At 36.3% G+C, this 24,385-nt stretch overlaps 4 protein-coding genes across 4 annotated transcripts; all 4 read left to right on the forward strand.

Annotated features, from left to right (window-relative positions):
- The first annotated feature begins 1,403 nt into the window (after positions 1 to 1,403).
- LOC103942983 (secretory carrier-associated membrane protein 1-like) lies at positions 1,404 to 5,641 on the forward strand. The gene is made up of 12 exons (XM_018646208.2): positions 1,404 to 2,326; positions 2,712 to 2,816; positions 2,936 to 2,998; positions 3,236 to 3,269; positions 3,352 to 3,474; positions 3,857 to 3,919; positions 4,001 to 4,094; positions 4,300 to 4,345; positions 4,434 to 4,501; positions 4,857 to 4,905; positions 5,142 to 5,207; positions 5,306 to 5,641. The coding sequence occupies exons 1-12, from the start codon at positions 2,273 to 2,275 to the stop codon at positions 5,390 to 5,392; spliced, it is 852 nt and encodes a 283-aa protein (XP_018501724.2). The 5' UTR covers positions 1,404 to 2,272; the 3' UTR covers positions 5,393 to 5,641.
- A 408-nt stretch (positions 5,642 to 6,049) lies between these two features.
- On the forward strand, positions 6,050 to 7,384 carry LOC108866956 (pentatricopeptide repeat-containing protein At1g73710-like). Its single transcript, XM_018646405.2, has one exon. It carries the CDS (start codon positions 6,050 to 6,052, stop codon positions 7,382 to 7,384), a length of 1,335 nt encoding a protein of 444 aa, XP_018501921.2.
- A 461-nt stretch (positions 7,385 to 7,845) lies between these two features.
- On the forward strand, positions 7,846 to 21,106 carry LOC103942982 (pentatricopeptide repeat-containing protein At1g73710-like). The gene is made up of 2 exons (XM_018646404.2): positions 7,846 to 8,742; positions 20,759 to 21,106. The coding sequence occupies exons 1-2, from the start codon at positions 7,856 to 7,858 to the stop codon at positions 21,093 to 21,095; spliced, it is 1,224 nt and encodes a 407-aa protein (XP_018501920.2). The 5' UTR covers positions 7,846 to 7,855; the 3' UTR covers positions 21,096 to 21,106.
- Positions 21,107 to 21,976: 870 nt separating this feature from the next.
- LOC103942260 lies at positions 21,977 to 22,356 on the forward strand. The gene has a single exon (XM_018646412.2). The coding sequence runs from the start codon at positions 22,033 to 22,035 to the stop codon at positions 22,237 to 22,239; it is 207 nt and encodes a 68-aa protein (XP_018501928.1). The 5' UTR covers positions 21,977 to 22,032; the 3' UTR covers positions 22,240 to 22,356.
- Positions 22,357 to 24,385: the final 2,029 nt, after the last annotated feature.

Raw genomic sequence — 24,385 nt, forward strand, 5'->3', positions numbered from 1 at the left:
ATGCAAGTTACAACAAACAGCTCAGTAAAAATTGGGAAAAGCCAAAAAAGCCCTTCAACAATAAGACAAAATCATAAAAGGAAAACCATAACCCTAATCCCATCAAGCGTGCCACCACCGCCGCAACCACTTCGCCGACAGCTACAAAATCAGCCGCCTTAAGAAAACCAAGTCCGCATTGAATTCATTTTGATTGGTCTTAATTGAAGCTATTTTAATTGGTGTTAAATAGTTAAAACAAATTCGATACCTTAGTGATTGTGGTTTTACTTAATCACCGCTTTGCACTCTCCCTTAATGCATTCCCACAATGCAAGCCTCAAAGAGTAGAACGCAAATAGCTCCTCCTTTTTCTTGTATAGATATATATAAATCCATTTAGGTGCTAGTCCAATCTAAATACATGACGATCTCATTCTCTTCTAAAATACAAATTTAGTTTCTATCAATATACTATTAAGAAAATAAATTGCTTCTTTTTAGCTACACCTCTTGAAACTCTATTTTGATTTCACTTTATCTCTTGTAACTAAAAAGTTATCGTTTTACTCCCTGAAACTCAAAATTCGTTTCACTTTGACTTGTAGATTCTCTCATCTCTAAAACTTATAAGTCGTCTTCTAAACATATGCCCGTTCCAACACTTAATAAGACTATGTCACATGTGTAATAAATTTGATTATAACTTTCTATTATGTGTTAACATTCAACAAGTAGAGAATATTAAGTTTAATAGAAATTGAAGAGATGAAAAAATAAAATAAAAAAGAAATTGATGAGCCTAGAGCACCCAAATCAAATCCACATAAGAAATTAACAGATCTAAGACAATGTGAAACAAAATTTGAGTTTTATAAAGACAACTTTTAAGTTTTAGGAGGCAAAATATGATCAAAATCGAGTTCAGAAGACAAAATGAAGTGAACTTCGAGTTTTAAGAAGTAGAGTTGTGACTTTTGAGTTACAGAGTGCAAGTGAAAATAAAATTGAATTTGGTTTAGCTAAAAATAAGCCAAAATAAATCTAGTGAGGTGACAGACTTAATTAGATAAAATCATAAAATTGTGCCTCCAAATCTTACTGACAAAGAAATGACTATTAAATATGACTTATTTTTTAGGTTTTTTTAATTAGCACCCCACATAATGTTAAATACATCTCATATTAAAATTTAATATTAAATCACTTATATATCTAATATGCAATGACAATTTTAACCTCATAAAGTTAAATAAAAAACCTAAATACACCCCAAATCACAACTTTAACATGTATATCCTACAATTATTTTTCTTCAACTCTCTCAAAACCAATCTCATCCTCTATTGTAGTATAAAACCTAAATCAATGAAACTACAAATACGTTGATCACAACGTTTAAGCCCAGGGATATTGATCAATAGCCTCCTGATTTTCATTCATTGTACCGCTATAGCTTCATCTCTGTATGAAATCAACAAATTTGCCTTGCTATGACGATTTTCGCAAAGGGGACTCAAAACTTGCGGATTCTCGTTATGATGCTTCAAATTACACCCAAACAGGAAGGGAGGGAGAGGAGCTTCCAAGTCAAGCTACTCGCCTTTTTGGCTGTGATACCAAAAGCTCTCGCAAATGCACATATGATTGTTTGTTTTTGTAGATACAATGAAATTCTTCAATCCAATGATTCATAGAGGCGTTCTATCAACCCCACATTCTTCTTCAACCTAGTTTCATTGAGTAAAAAAAAAAAAAAAAAAATGTGGAGTGGAGTGTAGGTAAAAAAATGTGGGGTGTATGTTGAGAATGTGAGGTGTGAGGGTATTAAGGGAAATTACGTCGGGTGTATTAAGATAACTTTCAATTGAAAAAGTAAATATATGATGTATTAAGTATGTGAGTGTATTCAACAATATTTGATATGCTAATATAATAAGCCATTTTTTACTTCCCAATTTTTAATGTCTGAAATATTACACGTGGAATAAAAAAAAGGCCCCACGCCACGCTTCCCCGCCAAACGCCTTCATATATAATATTTTCTCTAATTTTCCGTTTCAATTTTCCCAGGAAACAAACAGCTCCCACTAAAACCAAGGCCGTACGTACACTCTTCGTCTCACCAATCGACCACAATAACCTCTCAATCTCTCTCTCTCTCTCTCTCTCTCTCTCTCATTTTTCATGATCGGCGATTCCAATTCCCGAAGCCTCTAACTCTCGCATTCCCGACTAGGAATCCCATTGTTATCACAGAGTCCCCAGAGCGTGGATCTCCTGGTTCGCTCCCATGAATCGATACGATTCGAACCCTTTCGCCGACGAGGAGGTCAATCCCTTTGCGGTGAGTTCCATTACAGGCCTGCATTTACGTTACGAGTTTTTGGAATCGGAATTGCTGATATGTTGAAACTTTTTTGATCAGACTGCGAAATGTTCAATGCGTTTCCCGTTACTCTTTGGAATTTGATTCCACCGGGAATTGAATTCCGCAATGTAGCTTGTTTTGATTATTCGATGATCCATTTCGGTTCTTAGAAAACGAAGAAAAGGAAAGAAATAAAATGTTTGTGGGTTATGTGAAATTGGAGAATCTGATCTGACTGGTTGCATCCTAGTTGGTATCGGTTCACTTCCGGTAGATTAGAGTAGTTTAGAACATCGCATTTGTAAAGAAAGTTCCTTTCGTTTGTAACTTTCCATCTTATTACTTTTTGTTGAATTTGTAGAATGGAGGTGGAGGTGTTGCCCCTGCAAATCCAAGGCTTTCGCCCCTTCCTCCGGAACCCTATGATCGCAATGCAACAATCGATATTCCTCTTGACAATTCAAAAGTAGTTAGCATATGGAAGATGTGGAATCACATTGTCAAGGCTTTTTGTTCATCTGTTATTAACTTATTGTACAAGCAATTAATGGTTTTCTGTTTTTCTTATTATTTTTGTTGCTATAGAGTTTACAATCAAAGGAGAAGGAACTCAAAGCTAAAGAGGCTGAATTGAAAAAGAGGGAACAGGTAATATCTTACAAACAAATTTCCCAGACCATTACACGCATTTGTTGCAAAGAGAACAAGAATAATCAACCACTTTCGATTGAATGTTCTGGTGAACAAAATATTTGATCCAAGTTTTTATTTGGACACCATTAAGCAGTCCTTGCAACATTGATTTGAATGAGAATTTTTATGCTTTTAAACAAGTTACTCTTCTATTTAGTAAGTGGAGTTTACGATTTTATTGTCCTTTTCCAGGAACTAAAGCGGAAAGAAGATGCCATAAAACAAGGTTCACCCTTTTCTGATATGTGCTTGTGAAAAACTATGACACCCAAGTCCAAATTTGTGATTTCCCTTGTTTTGTTCTGCAGCTGGAGTTGTTATAGAGGAGAAGAACTGGCCACCATTTTTCCCCATCATCCATCATGACATTGCAAATGAAATACCAATCCATCTACAGAAGATCCAGTATGTTGCGTTCACAACATATTTGGGTAGGTTAAGTTTTATTTATTTGTCTTTGTGATCGTTCACACAGGTGCCTCAGTTTCCAGATGATATTTGATTGCAGATTTTTCGTTGATCGCTTTTTTTTGTTGTATGTACTTTAGTAGTTTAGGGTTTAAAACTGCTTACAAAAGTTATAACATTGCCAGAAAAAGGAATCTAGAAGCAATATAGATCGAATGATTTGTTCAAATTTACTCTTATAATTCTCAGAGTTGGGTTTTGCTTTTGCATTATTCGATTGGGTTGAGACAATCTTGTTGAACTTTTTATATCGTACCTTGTTTTGGTACCAAAAGATCTTCTAACTACTAAATGAAAAAAAATTCTGTAGTTGTTTAAGTTGACTAAGTTTATGGCACTGTTCAGGTTTGATTGTGTGTCTCTTCTGGAATATTCTGGCAGTTACTGTAGCCTGGATCAAAGGAGAAGGTTTGATCTGCGACTTAGTGTAGACCTATTAACCATTATAAATGAACTCAAAATTTGGTCTGAACTTGTATCCTCTTGCAGGTGTAATAATTTGGCTTCTGGCTATAATCTACCTCCTAGCAACTGTTCCTGTAGCCTATTTCGTCTGGTATCGCCCTCTTTATCGTGCTATGAGGTACTTACGATTCCATGGATATGACCTTGTTGTATATCACTATGCCTGAACTGTATATGAGGCTCAAGGCCTATGCATTTAATGATTGTGCACTTCTCGGTCATTTGTCCGACATATCTTTTATCTTATGCTTTTTTTCGTCCTGTTATTTGTTCATCCTAACATATTAGGTCTCATAGTTGTAATTGTGTACCAACTATTACAGGACTGATAGTGCTCTAAGTTTTGCTGGGTTTTTCTTGTCTTATCTGGTGAGTTTTTTTTCTTACTGCAGTTATATTTTCTGCATTCAAGATGTGAAAATTGGCTCACTTTTGTGCCCTGATTTTCTTTTTGCAGCTTCATATTGCTTTTTGCATTTACGCTGCAATTGCTCCTCCAATCTTCTTAAAAGGGAAATCTATCACGTAAGTTTTCTTTACTGTGCAGTCTACAAGGTTTACTTATCGCTCGGTTACATTCATTCTTTCGTTTAGGGAGGAACGAGGCAGAAATGAAAAATGAATAAGGGATGCATCATTCAAAATCATAATTTTCAGCTTAACATTGCTTTAGTGGATAATTTGCATCCATATGTGGGCTACTTCTATAAGTATGATTTCGTGCAGACCTTGTTAGCTAAACTTTTCTCCCAATATTTGGCTTCTTGTAGTCGTATTCTATTTCCGCAATGAAGAAATGTATATTAACCGTATTTCCTCCTGAACACTGTTTTCTTTCTGCTCTGAAGCTCATTTTTCTGCGGTGTGATCATGTTGACAGGGGTATTTTGCCTGCAATAGAACTGATGAGTTACAACGTTTCGGTTGGGGTAAGTTTCAGGCTTTCAGTATTAAATGTTGGCTTCCATATTGTCCTCAAGTAATTGCAAGCGGCAGACAACTTTGTTTTTCAGCTAGACAGCAATCTAGCAGTGTTAGTCACACGAATTTTTCAATTCAGTTGAAAAACTTGAACTGTTGGATTGCTCCGTCAGTGGTTTGATCTTGAAGTTTTCTTTTGAGTTGATGACGCGGTGAAGACTCAGACTTTGTTTCTTCATTTCAGATACTCTACTTCATTGGATTTGCGTTGTACGTCTTGGAAACGCTTCTCAGCATTTGGGTTATTCAGGTTCGACGATTAACAAACTTGCATTCTTCTCTTGCCCTTGACTCTGCGTTTCTTCCCCCTCTTCGGAGAAACTGACTCTTCGTGCGTCGTTTTTGCAGCAAGTATACACGTATTTCCGAGGCAGCGGAAAGGCAGAAGAGGTGAAGCGGGAGGCTGCACGAACCACCATGATGGCAGCAATATGAAGTGGCCAAAATCTATGGACTTGGGATAGTAACTTGTTAGGAATTATTTTATTGTCGGTCGATGGTTTCTTCACAAACCAGATGATTTTCGGGATAGTTAAACGTAACTTGTTAGGCTGTGCAGTCAGATGGATGTTGCTCTTTGGTTTCTTCGTGTGTAGTTATTGTCTCTACAGTTTTGAATCTGCTACAACTTCAGTTTCTGTATTCATTTATAAAGAACTCAAACCTATAACTTGTTCGGTAACTGTTTTCACTTTCAGCTTTGAAACTATTTTATGATCAAGAGTATATGACATAAAATAAATGTACTTGCATTTTGATTTTAAATGCTTCTTGACCATCAAAAGCGCTTCTGATTCTAATTGAAAAAGAAAAAAAAAACCAAAAAAAACTTATAAGTGTTTCCCCTTCATAAAAGTACTTCAAGAAAAAGCACATGTTAAATGCATTTTAAGAAAGCGCTTTGTTTAAGCTGCAATTGAAATTCAATATAAGGATTCAAAATATCTGGTCGGTTTTAGCCCTGAGGCTCATATTGTTCCTACACCAGAGGAACGACTTCCAGGGGCTGCAGCAGGAGAACCCCTAATAAAACTCTGAGCTGAAAAATCCGTCGAGCCCCCACCGCCGAAGAGTCCTAGGAGAAAGCAGGCAATGATGCTTCACAGCCAGAGTTACAGCTCCATGGAATTAGGGCAAGAAAGTTTCCAGAGCTCAATTCACAGTCGTCGCACTTTTTCACCAAGTAAGCTTAGAAACCCCCATCAATGTCCTTTCAGAGCTAGGGCTTTTCTAGAATTTAACTTACCCAATTCTCCGAATTTCGAAAAGATTGTGAATTCACGAGCTCAGAAACAGAATTTGAGAGGTTCTAGGGTTTTTGTAGGGTTTAAGATTCAGTGTCATTCGAAATCTTCGGTTTTGCCCACGAAAGTTTCTTCGATTAACGGTAAGAAGAAGGGGTATGGAGGCGTGTTGTCTACGATTTTGCGGTGTATAGAGTCCGAAAATGATGTTGAAAAGACCCTTAATTCGTTAGGTGAAAATTTGAATCCGAAAGAACAGACTGTTATTCTCAAGGAACAAAAAAGCTGGGAAAGGGTTCTGCGTGTTTTCGAGTGGTTCAAGGCACAGAAAGAGTATGTTCCCAATGTAATACACTATAATGTGGTGCTTCGGAAATTGGGTAGGGCTCAGAAGTGGGATGAATTGAGGCTTTGTTGGATTGAAATGGCGAAAAGGGGTGTTCTGCCAACAAACAACACGTATGCAATGCTCGTTGATGTGTATGGGAAAGCCGGACTTGTGAAGGAAGCACTTTTGTGGATTAAGCACATGAAACTGAGGGGAATGTTTCCGGATGATGTTACAATGAATACGGTTGTTCGGGCCTTGAAGGATGCAGGAGAGTTTGATAGGGCTGATAAGTTTTATAAGGATTGGTGCACCGGGAAGATTGAGCTCGATGAACTAGATTTGAATTCAATGGGTGACTCTGTGAATAGTTATGGCTCAGAGCCTATTAGTTTTAAGCATTTCTTGTCCACTGAACTTTTCAAGACAGGTGGGAGAATTCCCACATCAAAGGTTACGACCTCATTGGATACACAGAACTCTGTTCAAAAACCACGACAGGCATCGACATATAATGCTTTGATTGATTTGTACGGGAAGGCAGGGCGTCTGGATGATGCAGCGAATGTGTTTGGAGAAATGATGAAATCTGGGGTCCCAATGGATGTCATAACTTTCAACACTATGATCTTTACTTGTGGAAGTAATGGGCATTTGTCGGAAGCGGAAACTTTGCTTAGCAAGATGGAAGAAAGGGGAATTTCTCCTGACACAAGAACTTATAACATTTTTCTATCTCTGTATGCCGATATGGGGAACATTGATGCTGCTCTGAACTGTTATAGGAAGATCAGAGAGGTGGGTCTTTCCCCCAGATGTCGTCTCTCACAGGACTATTCTTCACGTGTTATGTGAGAGAAACATGGTCCGAGAAGTGGAGACTGTGATTCAGGATATGGAGAAATCTGGTGTGCGTGTCGATGAGCATTCTGTTCCTGGTGTCATCAAGATGTATATTGCTAAAGGAAAGCTTGATCGGGCTAAGTTGTTTTACGAGAAATGCCAGTTGAGTGATGAGTTATCATCAAAGACATGTGCAGCAATTATAGATGCATATGCTGAAAGGGGATTTTGGACCGAAGCTGAGGCGGTATTCTGTAGGAAGAAAGACTTGGTAAGACAAAAGAAGGATGTTATGGAGTATAACGTCATGATCAAAGCTTATGGTAAGGCAAAGCTTTATGATAAAGCTTTTTCACTCTTCAAGGACATGAGAAATCATGGGACTTGGCCCGATAACTGCACGTATAATTCTCTCATTCAGATGTTCTCAGGAGGTGACTTAGTGGACCAGGCAAGGGATGTTTTAACTGAAATGCGGGGGAAATGGGTTTTAAGCCACACTCTCTAGCCTTCTCTGCTCTTATTGGATGCTGTGCTCGCCTTGGCCAGCTTTCTGATGCAATTGATGTGTACCAAGACTTGGTCAATTCGGGATTAAAACCAAATGAATTTGTATATGGTTCTTTGATCAACGGATTTGTAGAAAATGGCAGAGTTGAAGAAGCATTGAAGTATTTTCGTCACATGGAAGAGTCTGGGATTTCTGCAAATCAAATAGTTCTTTCATCCCTCCTAAAGGCATATAGTAAGGTGGACTCCCTTGATGGAGCGAAAGTACTCTATGAGAGGTTGAAAGATCTAGAGGGTGCCCGAGATATTGTTGCATCTAACAGCATGATCGATCTTTATGCAGACCATGGGATGGTGTCTGAAGCCGAATTGATTTTTGAAAAACTGAGAGCCAAGGGTTGGGCAAATGAGATAACATATGCGACCATGATATATCTTTACAAGAGTGTGGGCATGCTTGATGAAGCCATTGATATAGCAGAGGAAATGAAACTGTCAGGTCTGGTGAGGGACTGCGGTTCATTTAACAAGGTAATGTCATGTTATGCCATTAACGGGCAGCTCCGTGAATGTGGGGAATTATTGCATGAGATGGTAACTCGGAAACTCTTGCCAGACGTCGGGACTTTTAAAGTATTATTCACAATATTGAAAAAAGGTGTTTCAATTGAAGCAGTGACGCAGTTAGAGTCATCCTACCATGAAGGGAAACCTTACTCTAGGCAAGCTGTCATCACCAGTGTCTTCTCTATGGTGGGTATGCATGCTTTGGCGCTCGAGTCCTGTGAGAAATTCACAAAAGCTGATGTAAAGCTCGATTCTTTTCTCTATAACATCGCAATATATGCTTATGGGGCTGCTGGCACTACTACAATATATACTATCACCGGCGGAGGAAAAACCGACGAGAAATCAAATTTTTGTCGGAAATTTGGCACAAATCCGACATTAAACAATGTAATGTCGCATTGGAATAGCGACACTATTGCTAGCGTCGCGAAAGGGCTTCAGTGTCGCTTTTTGGGCTTAATCCGTCACTACACAGCGTCGGTTTAAAGCGACATTAACATAGCGTCGGTTTAAAGCGACGCATACTCAATAAAATTAAATAAATAAAATATCCCTACTGTCGCTTTTAATCGACATTATAATAAAATTAAATGAATAAAATATCCCTTAAACCGACGTTAGATAACAATTAAATAAATAAAATATAAAATCTAGTAACGGTCTTAACCGACACTATATTTGTTTATAATAATAAAAAACATACGGCCAACTGCATGCAATTTCAATTAATTCCAACTTAAATAAATTATATAATCAAAATAATAAATTTTAAGATCTAAATAAACATTAATGAAAATAAATACCAAGAACAGTAATGTCAAACTATACATCTAACATTCCACATAAAATACAAAAATTCTTCCGTCGTAACAAACACCAAATCCGACATTACAAACATAACATAAAAAAACAAAAAAATAGAACGATTATAGTGTCATATTTAACCGACAAGAAAATGAACCAAATAAACTACCCAACCGAATCTGCACCAGAACGTCGTCCAGACCCTTCTGCTTGAGAACCTTCTCCTTGAGATCCTCCTCCTTGAGATCCTCCATCTGATCCAAAAATCCTCGACAAGTCCACATCAAATCCAACACCTGCAAGCATTCCAGAAAACCCTCCAGCTGGAACTTCAGGAAAAAATCCACTAGGAGCAACCATCTCAGGTCGATATACTGGCACTTGATAAGGTGGCTGCTGCATGTATGGCATGGGCGGCTGCTGCATGTATGGCATGGGCTGCGCAGGCATCGGATACACAGGATATGGAGGTTGCTGATTATGGCCAGCATATGGATATGCAGGGGGAGGCTGACTTTGGCCCGACTGTTGAGGAGGTTGACTCTGGCCTGATTGTTGGGTTCCCGGGCTATACGGTGGTTGTGGCTGAAATCTTTGAAAAAACCATGCAAACAACTGATTTTGCTTGTTCTCTAGATCCGAAATCCGTTTATTATTATTTTCGTCCCTCATTTTCAACTCATTATTTTGAGTCATCAGCAACGCCATTGCACTCTTAGATGATCTCCTGGAGGAAATTGATGTAGAAGATGAAGAAGAGGCATAAGACACCATATCAGGAGTCACACCATGACCGTATCCTCTGACTCTATTATGCCTCTCAGGACCCATAGTATCAACATAAACTTGGGTCCTAAGATCTTCATTATCCTCCTGGCCCGACTCAATCAATGTTTGCAGATTGCTCTCCATTGTTGACTTGCATTACAATTTTTAAAAACAAAAATTCAATCGTAAAACAGAAAAATAAGCTATAGATAATAAATACTAATAAAAACAAATACTAACACGAAAAAATCAATTACCCCTGTACGCTCCGATGTTTCATCAATCCATGTTTTATCTTTTCATGTATGACATTCACGAAAAAAGGTTACAGGATCTGCTTCTTTCCCATGCTTCTTCCGCTTTATCAAAAATAAAATTTCATACAAACAACTTAAGCAAACCTCATACTAAAAATAAATATAATTATTTAAAATTAATCATCTCTTCAAAATGTACAATCCATACATATTCTTCCCGCACTCTTGCAAAGGATTTTGTACCAGTAGTATGGTTCATTGATTTCAATCCCCGATTAATCTTATTTTTTTCAGCAACCTCCTGAAAAAAAACGAACGAAAAAAAAAAAGATTATATTAGGCAACTTTAAAGTTATAACGAAATAAATCGTGTAAGGTTTACCTTTGTTTTGTCTCTATTCCAATATGCCAACAAATCATCCCACTGGGCAGGAATCACATCAGGAGGAGGCTCGCTGCGCACCTTTTCTGCTCTTTTAGTATAATACTTTTTTTTAACTTATTTCTAAACTCTTTGTGCGCATGCTCCGCAATCTTAAGCGTCATATGACGGATCAAAGGCATTTTTACCATATCTGCATCTTCAAAAAAAATATTTCCCTACATACATAAAAACAAAAAACAAAAAAAATCACGCTAGTCAATTATTATTACAATCATTGACCTATTCTTCTATTTTCAACTAAAAATAAAAACATCTATACCTTTATTCTATTCCAGAAAGCTTCCTTATCTTCTTCCGTAACCTTACGCCAATCTTTCTCCAACGGCAGATTTCTATAGTCCCTAACCTCCGCTGCTACATGTTTTGAAAAAGCACTAGCATTATCGCTAATGCATTTTCCAGACGAATCAAACGAACAAAGCTGTTTCGTCCATTTAGGAATTGAGGGTCCACGCCTCCGTTGAGATGTACCTTGTTAATACAAACACACAATTAAAAACAAGGAAACAAATGTATATTTTCAGATTAGCAATAATAATAGTTCAAACACACACAAAAAAAAAAAAAAAAAAAAAAAACTGAGACTAATAACAATTCAAAAAAGAACCAGCATCCCCCTCGTCCTCTTCCAAATGAAGTTCCTTAGAACGTTGATCTTCACGGGAATTATCCATTGCAAAACTTAATGGAAGGAGAAGGAATATGGCTGAAATGGGGGAAAGAGGAAGCCAGAAATGGGGGATAGAGACGAGAGACAGAAGTGGTATCAAGAAAGTAAAGGGAGACAAAGAAGATTAAATATGGATAACAACTTAGCGTCGAAAGAAGATTAAATATGAACACATTACGTCGCTTAAAACCGACACAATCACTGACTAAACCTCCCCACACGTAACCTGACATACTTTTGACAGAAAGCCTGCACTTTTGACAGAACACCTGCCTGCACATTTGACAGAAAGCCTGCTATTGCGTCGCTTTTAACCGACGTTATCTAGCATAGCGTCGAAATAAGGGCCTAGTGCGTCGTTTAAAACCGACGTTAGTTTGCATAGCGTCGAAATAAGCACAGGTTTGTGTCGCTTAAAATCGCCACTATATCTGATTCGACCTATATTATAGCCTGACATAGTTTTGACTGAAAGTCTGACATAGTTTTCAGTCATAGGTCACTTTGCGTCGAAATAAGGTGACATTGCGTCGGTTTTAACCGACGTTAGCCTGACAGGTTTTCTTAACGTCGAAATAAGAGCAAGTTTGTGTCGAAATAGGAAAACATTTGCGTCGAAATAAGCATTGTGTTTGACAGAAAATTAGTCTCGAAAGTATAATTTTGCATCGGTTAAAACCAGTCCAAGCATGAGTTGACATGCCACTGACAAAATCTTCCAACCCATTCCCCTGCAAAAAAACCGGGAAACCTCCCACCCAACATAAAAATAAAATTTTAACTTACAAAAAAAAAAAGGAACAAGGATAAAAACAAAAACAAAAAAAAATAAAAAAGTTTAACCCAAAATTAAAAAATAATTAGTTATGTTATCTCATATAATATTTTAATAAATAAATTTATTAAGTTGAATCAATTTTTTTTGCACTGTAATTGTTATTTTAATTTGTTGTTATTTTGATAATTTTTTGTTGTTATTTACTAGAATGGATTAGATGAACATAATTTGAGTTGTTATGAGAAAATGGAATGAATAATATTTATAAGCATTTATGTTAAATTAACAATATTAAATATAACATAAACTTATAATATTGAGTAATATAAGAATATATTATGTTAATTTTTTTTTTTTGCACTCTAATTGTTATTTTAATTTGTTGTTATTTTGATAACTTTGATAACATTTGGTTGTTATTTACTAGAATGGATTAAGCACCATTGAATCCAAATCAAAGTTGGAAGTGTGGTGATATGTAGAGTTGCTCCACATCGGAAAGTTAATTACCCTAGAAAGCTTAGAAGAGTTGAGTCACTCTCTTGTTACTTATCGCTTCAACTTTATTCATAATATTAGAGCATAATAGTGACTTGGCATACAAGTAAACTAAGTTCATAGGGAATACGAAAAATCTAACCCAAGAAGACTTGGAATCCTAATCAGATTCTCCTATGTACACTAACACATGTGCTTCATGTTATCTTGTTAAATTGTCAAGGTCTTAAGCTTGAATATTCGGCACAAATGAAATAGTGTGTTTGATAATCTAAAGAATTGTCCCTAGTATTAGAAAGTTAAAAAAAAAAAAAAAAAACCTTGCAAAGACGTAACGTTGATCAATTGCTTTTGGAGCTTCCCAAAGAAACCTCCTATTTAAATTACGGTTGCCATTGTAATTAATATAGTTGATAATAACTAATATATATATATATATAGTGGTTGTTGAAGCCTTGATCGAAATTGGAAGGTAGCACATGCAATGAGGAAATGTACTTGATCATGACTAATTAAAGAGGGCAAATGAAACATACTCGGAGTGGGTGATGCATGGAACATTATAAAACCAGTTTAATCGTTGTCTGCATATCTCGAGACATATTATTACATGCATGTTATAAAGGTGTGCGTATATTGATCACGTGCAATGTAACATTCAGGAAATGCAGCCTATTCATTTGTACTAAATATGTTATTGTTAATTATTTTATAAGATATATGTAAGATAAGATGTCTACCTAAAGCACATGTTTACCTTATAGAACTCCACTGATCATAAAATACTTGTTGTACCAATTTTTAATCAAGTCAATTAATTAACTCAAAGATTGTCAGGGTCATGAACTTGTAATATTTTGACCACGTACGTATATATAATTGTGTGTGACCGAATTAATTATAAGATGAGGACCTCAGGACATGAACGCAAAGGTGGAAGACAGAAATGTTGTTATCTTATATATAAAAACGCACCGTTTTTGTCCAAAAATGGAGATAGTAAGCCAGTTTGCATTGTGATGGCTGACAATGATATCATAGTAGAGATTCTGCGACCAAGTTAAATGTATTTAGAGAATTTCTCAATATTTACATAAGTAACAACAAAAAATTTAGTTATAGTGGGACTACATAACCGTCGAAATTTTTTGTCCCGTTATTTCATCCCAGAATGTTTGTTTATTGCGATTTTTTTCGTATACGATCTCGAATTATATACAAACATGTTTGACGGTTGGATCGTTAAAATTAGTTTTGTAGAATGCGTATCCTATCAAAATGATAGATTCACTAACACTTAAGAGTTCATTCAATGTATTCATACAGGGGTGTAAAACAGTTAAATTAATATATAATTATATATAATTATTGTAGTTTTTAGGGGTGTAAAACAGTTAAATTAATATATAATTATTATTATTAGGGGTATAAAACTGCAAATAATAAAAAATAATTATACATAATTATTATTATTAGGGTGTAAAACAGTTAAATAATATATAATTATTATAGTTTTTAGGGGTGTAAAACAGTTAAATTAATATATAATTATTATTATTAGGGGTATAAAACTGCAAATAATAAAAAATAATTATACATAATTATTATTATTAGGGTGTAAAACAGTTAAATTAATATATAATTATTATAGTTTTTAGGGGTGTAAAACAGTTAAATTAATATATAATTATTATTATTAGGGGTATAAAACTGCAAATAATAAAAAATAATTATAGATAATTATTATTATTAGGGTGTAAAACAGTTAAATTAATATATACTTATTATAGTTTTTAGGGGTGTAAAACAGTTAAATTAATATATAATTATTATTATTAAGGGTATAAAACTGCAAATAATAAAAAATAATTATATATAATTATTATTATTAGGGGTAATGCATATGATTGACAACAAGTATCTTGCGTCAAAATAGTCTCTTATTGCGTCGAAATAGGCTAGGGTTGCGTCGGTTCAAACCGACGCCAAGTCTGACATACATGTCATAAGGTTAACATTGCGTCGAAATAGGCTAGGGTTGCGTCGGTTCAAACCGACACCAAGTCTGACACACATGTCATAAGGTTAACATTGCGTCGAAGTAGTGTCATATTGCGTCGGTTAAAACCGACGCCAATTCTGACACACCTGAAATATGCTGTCGGTTAAAAGCGACAGAAAACAAGGGAAAAAAAAAAAACAGAAATATAATTTTATGATACAATATCATAACATACAAAATAAAACAAAGTCTAATTAATACAAAAAATAATTAACAAAAAATAATTAATATATTTATTCCCTGTCATCATCTGTTAGCTCTTCGTCGGTATTGGCATGATTAACGAACCCGGTAGGCAACGCTAATGATTCAAGAAAGGGAGTCTCTTCCACGCCAACCCTTGTATGGAAATTTTCATTATCAAGAATTCGATCATCCAAGTTCAGCGTGGCATAATCATCAATAGCATTACTATCCTCTAATACGTCAAATAAATCTTTTGGCTGAGTTCGAACAACTACGTGCCAATCTTTTTCAATCGTATCCTCCACGTAAAATGCCTGTAATGCTTGTGATGCTAGTATGAAAGGATCCTCTTTAAATCCCAATTGATTGAAATTCACCATAGTAAATCCATATTGATCAGTCTTCATTCCTCGTGGACTTTCACTATTAACCCATTCACACTTAAATAACATCACAGCTCGACCCCTATCTCCTGCTTCAGTAGGACCACAATATTTGACCTCGAACATATCTACAACTCTGCCATAACAATTCACTTGCCCAATTGCTCCAGGAACATTTGCAGGTACAAAGACACCACAATTTTGATTCTTATGCTTATCATCCACAGATTTTATACGAAATCTAAATCCATGAACAATGTGACTTTTGTATCTACTCACAACCCTACTAGGATAATTAGCTAGCCAATGCAAGTCTTGAGATATCAATGTGTCATTAGCATCATATCTTGAATTCATCTGTAATAAGTATGAAGATAAAAATTGACAGAATAACTATAAACATGTTATAATTAAAATGCAAAACAATAAATAAATAATATGATTGTTATATCAACTCACATGTTGCTTGAACCATTCTGGAAATTCTTTCTTGCTTAGCTCCTTAATTTGTCGCATAGTTAACCTTTCTCGACGATGTTTAGTTTTCAAGAATTCTTCATGTTGCCTACACAATTATGTCCAATTTAGATAATTATTTTTTCAAAGTTAAGAAAACCAATAAAACATTAAGACGTATGATTAAACGTTCTTACCTTCTAAATGGGCTAACCTCATCACAATTATTTAGAATGTATCTATGGCACTGATCAAGAACATTTAGATCGAGCTTCACATTTTCTCCTGAACCCATATAACATCCTTTCGAGTCAAAAATTGATAACCCACCAGATACTCCATGTCCAATACCATCTTCATTTCGGCCTCTACGGGTACGACGAGACTCAACGTCTCTAAGATACATGGAACAAAATGACAAGCACTCATCCACCAAATATGCTTCAGCAATAGAACCTTCAGGACGACCCTTATTACGAACATAGCGCTTCAGTGTTTGCAAATACCTACAATTATAAAACGAAATACAAATTATTATAATTATTAATTAAAGTTATGACTACAATTGTAAAAAAATTATAAAAATTTATTCATTACCGTTCAATTGGATACATCCATCTATATTGAACAGGCCCTGCAAGAGCTGCTTCATCTGCCAAGTGAACTGGGAGGTGCACCATTATATCAAAAAATGCAGGAGGGAATATTTTCTCAAGTTGACATAATGTCAAGACAATTCTTGAATTCAGTTGCTTAAATCCTTCCTCAGACTCCTTCTTACTACATAACTGTCTGAAAATTGCACTCAACTCTAATAAAACAATAGTAACAGCTTTAGGCAAAACCGGGCGTATTGCAAGCGGGAGTAACTGCTGCATTAAAACATGGCAATCATGACTTTTCAACCCATGTATTTTTCGTTCATTCACGTGCACACATCGCGACAGATTTGATGAATATCCATCTGGGACCCGAATAGTAGACAATACTTTACAAAACGCAGTTTTTTCTTCTCTTTTCAATGTGAACAATGCTGGAGGTCGAAATGTTCTATTTCCTTCTCTACGTGGGTGTTGACTATGTCTTATGTTCAAGAATTCAAGATCTGCACGTGCCGCCAATCCATCTTTAGACTTTTCTATATCTAGCAATGTTCCCACCACACTGTCACATATATTCTTCTCGATATGCATAACATCAAGATTGTGTCTAATCAACAGATGCCTCCAATAAGGTAGTTCATAAAAAATCGATTTCTTCTTCCACTGACTGTTACTACTTGTACTGCTCGAAGCTCTTCTTCTGCGTTGCCCAACTGAAGCATCCTTGTTTGGTTTTCCAAAAGTAAATCTCAATGTAGAAAGTTCTTCGAGACATTGTAAACCAGTCCACTGCCTTGGTGCACTACGATGCTCTCGACGACCATTAAAAGTGATGGTTTGCCTTCGAAACCTATGATTATCTTCAAGAAAACGTCGATGCCCCATATAACAAATCTTGCGACTCGCTGGCAAGTAAATAGATTCTTTATCATGCATGCAATGTGGACAAGCTTTATAGCCATGTGTACTCCATCCTGACAACATTCCATAAGCCGGAAAATCACTTATAGTCCATAACACGACAACCTTCATCGTAAAACTTTGGTTGGAATACGCATCATAAGTGGGAATGCCCACCTCCCACAACTCATTCAGCTCGTCAATCAATGGACGCATGTATACATCAATCTCTTTACCAGGACTGCGCGGTCCTGGTATTAACAAAGACAATAACAAATTTGGTTGCTTCATGCACATCCAAGGTGGCAAATTATAAACAGAAAGCACCACAGGCCATGTGCTATGATCATTCCTCATTTTCCCAAAATGATTAAATCCATCATTGGCTAACCGTAATCGGACATTTCGAATTTCTGACGCAAAATCCGGATATAAATTATCCAAATGCTTCCATGCGGGAGAATCTGAAGGATGTCTCATAAACTCATCCTTAGGACATTCAGTTGCATGCCATCTCATATGTTCAGCCATATGCTTCGACATAAAAAATCGTTGCAATCATGGTTTTAAAGGAAAATACCACATAACCTTAGCTGCGACCTTTTTCCTCGAACTATCCTCTGCATTGGTAATTTTATATCTTGATTTACCACAAACTGAGCACACGGTCAAATCTGAAGTATCTTTCCAATAGATCATGCAATCATTGGGACATGCATCAATTTTCACATACGACAGCCCCAAGTCATTTATAAGTTTTTTTGCCTTATAACAGGATTCAGGCAAACAATCCCCTTCAGGCAACATTCTTTTAATTAACTCCAGTAAAGTGGTGAAGATCTCGTCAGGCATTCCCGCTAAACACTTGATCTGATACAATCTTACAACTGCTTCCAATTTCTTAAACTCCTTACAACCTGGCCACAAATCTTGATCTGCCTCTTCAAGCAACTTAAAAAAAGTCTGCACCTCTTCTGGACGCCCTTCCCCAATAGGGGGTTCAGTAGATGGCCCAACACCTTCTTCTGTTAATGGTTGAACAAATACATCATTAAGAAAATCATGCATGCCAATCACCTCATCTCCTGTTTCTTCTTCTCCAATTCCCACATTTTGCTCTCCAATGTTTTGCTCGCCATGATGTCGCCAACAAGCGTTTTTATAATCTTTATCCATATCATACAATATGAGATGTTCAACAATGGTGTTCCTAACAAAAGTATATTGATTACAACATCTTTTGCAAGGACATCTAAACTTATCAGGACCAACACCATTTGCAACTGCTTGATCCAAAAACAAATTAATTCCAGTTGTATACGCTTCAAAATTTCGGGGTATTGTCAACCAACTCTTGTCCATATTTTACCACTTTACGAAGGTAAAATATTACGTTGACACTAAGATGCCTACAATCTTTCAATCCCTATCATGTAGGCATAACTATCAAAATTTTCAATTTCTATCTTTCACCCCTCGAACTCTATCACGATTGCAATCTTTTAATTTTCAACACCTATTATAGTAAAAACAAATTAAAATAACAACAAAAAGTTATCAAAATTATGCTCATCTAATCCATTCTAATAAATAACAACCAAAAGTTATCAAACTTATCAAAATAACAACAAATTCAAATAACAATTAGAGTGCAAAAAAAATTAATTAATATATTCTTATATTCCTAAATATTATAAGTGTCACATCCCGGCCCGGGCAGGACCACTTCCCGGGCCCGCTCCACCACCGTAACACGATATTGTCCACTTTGGGCTTACCATTCCCTCACGGTTTTGTTTTTGGGAACTCACGAGCAACTTCCCAGAGGGTCACCCATCCTGGGAGTGCTCTAGCCCTCTTCTCGCTTAACTTCGGAGTTCCTACGGAACCCGAAGCCAGTGAGCTCCCAAAAGGCCTCGTGTTAGGTAGGGATGGGAATATACATTTAAGGATCACTCCCCTGGGCGATGTGGGATGTCACAATCCACCCCCCTTAGGGGCCCGACGTCCTCGTCGGCACACACGCGACCAGGGTTAGGCTCTGATACCAATGTCACATCCCGGCCCGGGCGGGACCACTTCCCGGGCCCGCTCCACCACCGTAGCACGATATTGTCCACTTTGGGCTTACCATTCCCTCACGGTTTTGTTTTTGGGAACTCACGAGCAACTTCCCAGAGGGTCACCCATCCTGGGAGTGCTCTAGCCCTCTTCTCGCTTAACTTCGGAGTTCCTACGGAACCCGAAGCCAGTGAGCTCCCAAAAGGCCTCGTGTTAGGTAGGGATGAGAATATACATTTAAGGATCACTCCCCTGGGCGATGTGGGATGTCACAATAAGTTTAGGTTATATTCTTATATGAAAGGTTATATTCTTATATGAAAGGATATTCTTATATTATAAGTTTAGGTTATATTTTTATGAAAGGTTATATTCTTATATTCTTATATTCCTAAATATATTATAAGTTTAGGTTATATTCTTATTAGAGTGGAAAAAAAAAAATAACATAATATATTCTTATATTACTCAATATTATAAGTTTATGTTATATTTAATATTGTTAATTTAACATAAATGCTTATAAATATTATTCATTCCATTTTCTCATAACAATTCAAATTATGTTCATCTAATCCATTCTAGTAAATAACAACAAAAAATTATCAAAATAACAACAAATTAAAATAACAATTAGAGTGACAAAATTAATTAATTCGACTAAATTTTTATTAATTTAACAAAAATAGTAGAATTTTATCTAAGTGCTTAAATTATAATTTTTAAATAAATAAACTTGTGTATTATACAATTTAAAAATTAAAGAAGTTAGTGATACAAACCTGATTTGTTGAAGAATTTCGACGTCAACAATTCTTTATGTACTCAACCAACTCAAATAAATTTCCTACAAAAATAAATTGTAACTAAAAATTAAACATAAGAGGAGAAAATAAAAATATTATAAGCAAGAAAAACTTACTGTTGTGAAAAGGAACAAATGAAGTTTGAAAACCAAAGGAGAAAGCTGAAAGAGAGAGAACACGGGAGACTTTGTAAAAATTGGAAGAACGAATAAGAAAAGTGCAAGAGAAGAAAAAGAAAACACGGGGGAGAGGATATAAAGACCATCAATGTGTCGCTTACAACCGACACTGGTTTTCAAAATATATGTCGCTCAAAACCGACGCAGGATTTAAAATATTAAAAACAAGAATTAGTGTCGCCTAGAAGCGACACCCATAGTTTATGTCGCTTAAAAGCGACACTATTTTATTTAAAGCGACGTCGGTACTTAAAAATATTAAAATATATGTCGGTTATAAGCGACACTAAATTTTGACGTCGGTTTAAAAGCGACATAAAAATTTTATGACGCTTATAAGCGACAGTAAATACGACGTCATCTTCAGTGAGTGTCGCAAATCTCTTTTTCGCCACTATATAATATTAAACCGACACAACAACTGACACTATTAGGTCCTTTTGTAGTAGTGTGGGGAGATCGACGAGGCTCTGAACATGTTCATGAGAATGCAAGATGAAGACCTGGAGCCAGACGATGTAACCTATATTAACCTAATAGGTTGCTATGGAAAAGCTGGTATGGTCGAAGGTGTGAAGCGAATATACAGCCGGTTGAAATACGAAGAGATAGAGCCAAATCATTCCTTGTACAAAGCTGTTATGGATGCCTATACAGATGCCAACAGGCATGACCTTGCCAAACTGGTTAGCCAAGAGATGAGATATGAGTTCTACTCAGAACAAAAGACGGGTTCCGAAACTAAAGATGAGTCCGATGAGGCTACTTCAGATCTTGAGGATGTGTAATTGTTTGAAGGTATAAACTCCTTGTGTTGTTACACTGTACAGAAACAAGTTCATGCATCTAATACCGTATTGTATAAATGTACCGGATTTGACGAAACATGTATTGTATTTCCCATCTGTGTAGTTACACTGTACAGAAACACATTTGTTACTGCAATTTTGTTTTCCAATATGGTAGGGCAAAAAGGGAACCATACAAATTTCTTTTCCCCTAAGCAACAAGATGTGTACAAGTCAATTTTCCCTTCCAATTTTCTCAGCGGCCAAACAAAAGTTAAAGCTCCCTTATTTTTCCTTTGTCAACCGTATTTCCATTTTTATTTTCCACTTGGACGACAGATGGGCGTTGGATTTTCAAAGATTTGACCATAAAACTCGGCCAACCGAAGCCCATTCCAAATCAACTTCAATACCTACTAACTGCCACACACGTTCACGGATAAATTTTTCATTGGGATCGAAATACGGATGGTATACTACGTACTTTTATATATGTGGTGGAATTTTTTATTTTTTAAATTATTAACTTTTTAACATATATATCATACTATTTGCATAATAACATATGATGTATCACATCGTGTTCCGATTACATTGAAAAATCTCTTCATCATCTAACGCCCATATTAATCACCACAGCATTCTGAAACCACCATTTCCCACCACGTGTACGGCCATGATCTCATGCTCTCATCTCTAAATTCCCCAGCCAGCTGGCAAAAATGTACTGGCCTTGTTGCATGAGCCATGATGCCCTAAACCCCGAACTCATCCAACGGTCAGAAACAGCAATGGCAACAAAACTTGCTCGATCTATAACTTGTCTGACGCACATATAAGCAAAATTTTCATTTCTTATTTTTCAGCTTCCAAAACCAACATCTCACATTTTTGGTTCTCTCTTCAGAGGTCAGTTAAAAGCCGAAACCGGAACAGAATGGTGGTGTTTTGTTTTCTGGTGGATCAGAAGAGGCAAGTGCAGGGGAGCAAGCCGGCGGCGGGAATATGCTCGCGGTGCGGCGGAGGAGCGAGCGTGGCGGACATGAAGACCGCTACAAGATTTTGTTACGTCCCGTTTTATTGGAAATCTTGGAGGGCCATAATATGTACTTTCTGTGGAGCTGTTCTTCGTTCTTATCGATAAATTATTGGCTAATTTGCATGTTTCTTCTAGCAAAAGGGTGATTTGTTAATTTGCATGTATAGCTAGCTAGCTAGGTCTTTAGTAGTTTAATTTAATGACTATTTGATTTTCGGTATCTTTTACTTTGCGTTATTCATAATTCTCAGTTCAATCGTCGTCACTCCAATCCGACGCACCAAATGCCGCTTAAACTTGTTGCTTTTAGACACAATTTTACATACGTTTAGCGCACTGCATCAAACTCTAACACAAGCTAATGACTATATATTCGAGAATTAACCCAATGAGATGCGCAATTCTATTTCTGTCAATTTTTTTTATTGTATCTCTATATTTATATTTGGCTTGCGGGTGGTTGCGTTCATGGTTCGGAATTTAAGTAGAGACAGTTGAAGGCAGAGGCCAGTTGGAACTTGCAAGTAGACAATCAATTTCAAGGGGTTAAAAACAAGTAAAAGATGCATGCTTTTTTATGACATGAAATGAAGGCAAAGTTGGTGTTAGGTTGGGGGTGAAACTGAAACCATAAACCTTGTGCTACGTATTCACGTCGTCTATCATTTTCAGCATAATCTGGCTCCTTCTCTCTGCAATAAATACTAAAGAAACTAATAAAAAAGGTTTGAAAATTTTAAGTTTTAACTAAAAGAACAAAATAAAGAGTAAAGTGAATAGTACCTGAATTGACTTTTTAGTGTAAAAATATGGTTTTTCGTTAAAGTGAACAGTACCGGAAGTTTTTCATTAAAGTTCCCTAAATACTATGCAATTCCAATATACAAGTAAAGAAAAATATATACTAATCTTTTGATTGTTGGCAAGTGTTTTGAGCGTCCTCAAAACGGTTGTAGAGGTATACACATCACAATATTGCTAGACATTGTCATTGCAACGTTCTGGTTTAATAATGGATTGTCATGTTGAAAAATTATTACACGTAATAATGTATTATTGAATAGGAACATCACATCATAATAGACTCGTTTTGAGTAAGTCGTTTCCTCCAAACAAATGTGTGAAAGGAGAAATAGAACTTTGCGTAGACATTGCGACAGCTAATAGAAATGGAATTAAACATTTATCGGACGTGATCGGTTGGGTGGCAGCTAGGACCTTAGAATAAATGCTATGCCATGCTACATGAAGCAGCCAGGACCTTGATATATGTTGGATTTGTGGTACGGTTTCTTGTGAGCCCTCTAAGAAGAAGATGGTGGACATAAACGAGTTGTGGTTGATAATGTCGCAAGAAACAGAAACATAAACCAGGTACCACACACAACTAGAAATTATAATTTTGCCGCCAAAGCAAAATTTTGTCGGCACAAGAGTCTTTTCTCGACGAAAATTTTAATTTGTCGATTGAATACTCACACTAGAACCAATTTACAACGCCAATCTTAGCCGAGAAAATTGGAACGTTAGCCGACGATCATTTTGTAGGCTTAAATTCGATGTCCTGATGAATTTTGTTTTGACGGGTGAACTCTGGTGGGAACTTTTCTTGCTGTATTGAAATATTAGCCGACAATGTGAGGCAACAAGGTATTTCATCAGCAAATTGATAAGAGAGCCAACAAAGTATGTCATTGGCAAAGTGATAATAACTATATGTGATAAGAACAAACTTATCAAATTCCCAAGGCAATCCTAACCTATTTTGTCGGTTCACATCCACCAATTGCTCTTGATCTCCCTCCCATATTCTTCCTAATCCTATTTTGTCAGTTCACATCCCCCAATTGCTCATGATCTCCCTCCCATATTCTTCACTCTTAGCGCGCCATCCGATTTCACTTTTGTGAGAATTCCTATTTATCTTGTAACAACTTGGCAGGGTCTTTCCCCCTCAAAAATAATTTTGACGATCCTAAATCCCTAAGTTTATATATTAGGGTTCTCGCACTTTTAACTGACTCTCATTCACGTCTCTGCTTCTATCATCTCTCTCTTCTCTCGCTCTCACGATCATCTCCATAATTTTGCAGAAGCAACAACCAGTCTTAACGGTGAGGATATAACTAAACTATTTAATATATTGCTTAATTATAGTTTGGTTCAAGACCTTTAGGCTACCATTACTTTTTGTTCTAATTTTTTCTTGTTCAGGGCATGTTATTGTTCGATTCTTGTAACTTAGGGTGCA

Source organism: the organism of the source record quoted next, unplaced genomic scaffold (genome assembly GCF_019419815.1).
Source record: "Pyrus x bretschneideri cultivar Hongxiangsu unplaced genomic scaffold, Pyrus_bretschneideri_v1 Contig13, whole genome shotgun sequence".
Taxonomy (NCBI): Eukaryota; Viridiplantae; Streptophyta; class Magnoliopsida; order Rosales; family Rosaceae; genus Pyrus; species Pyrus x bretschneideri.

What these genes read in the sequence shown, in the direction of transcription:
- LOC103942983 (XM_018646208.2), top strand. Translation starts at nt 2,273, where the DNA reads ATGAATCGATACGATTCGAACCCTTTCGCCGACGAGGAGGTCAATCCC. An exon ending in CCTCTTTATCGTGCTATGAG is followed by an intron (nt 4,095 to 4,299) that starts GTACTTACGATT and finishes CAACTATTACAG; the next exon opens with GACTGATAGTGCTCTAAGTT. An exon ending in TCAGCATTTGGGTTATTCAG is followed by an intron (nt 5,208 to 5,305) that starts GTTCGACGATTA and finishes TCGTTTTTGCAG; the next exon opens with CAAGTATACACGTATTTCCG.
- LOC103942260 (XM_018646412.2), top strand. Translation starts at nt 22,033, where the DNA reads ATGGTGGTGTTTTGTTTTCTGGTGGATCAGAAGAGGCAAGTGCAGGGG.
- LOC103942982 (XM_018646404.2), top strand. Translation starts at nt 7,856, where the DNA reads ATGGGTTTTAAGCCACACTCTCTAGCCTTCTCTGCTCTTATTGGATGC. An exon ending in ATATATGCTTATGGGGCTGC is followed by an intron (nt 8,743 to 20,758) that starts TGGCACTACTAC and finishes TTTGTAGTAGTG; the next exon opens with TGGGGAGATCGACGAGGCTC.
- LOC108866956 (XM_018646405.2), top strand. Translation starts at nt 6,050, where the DNA reads ATGATGCTTCACAGCCAGAGTTACAGCTCCATGGAATTAGGGCAAGAA.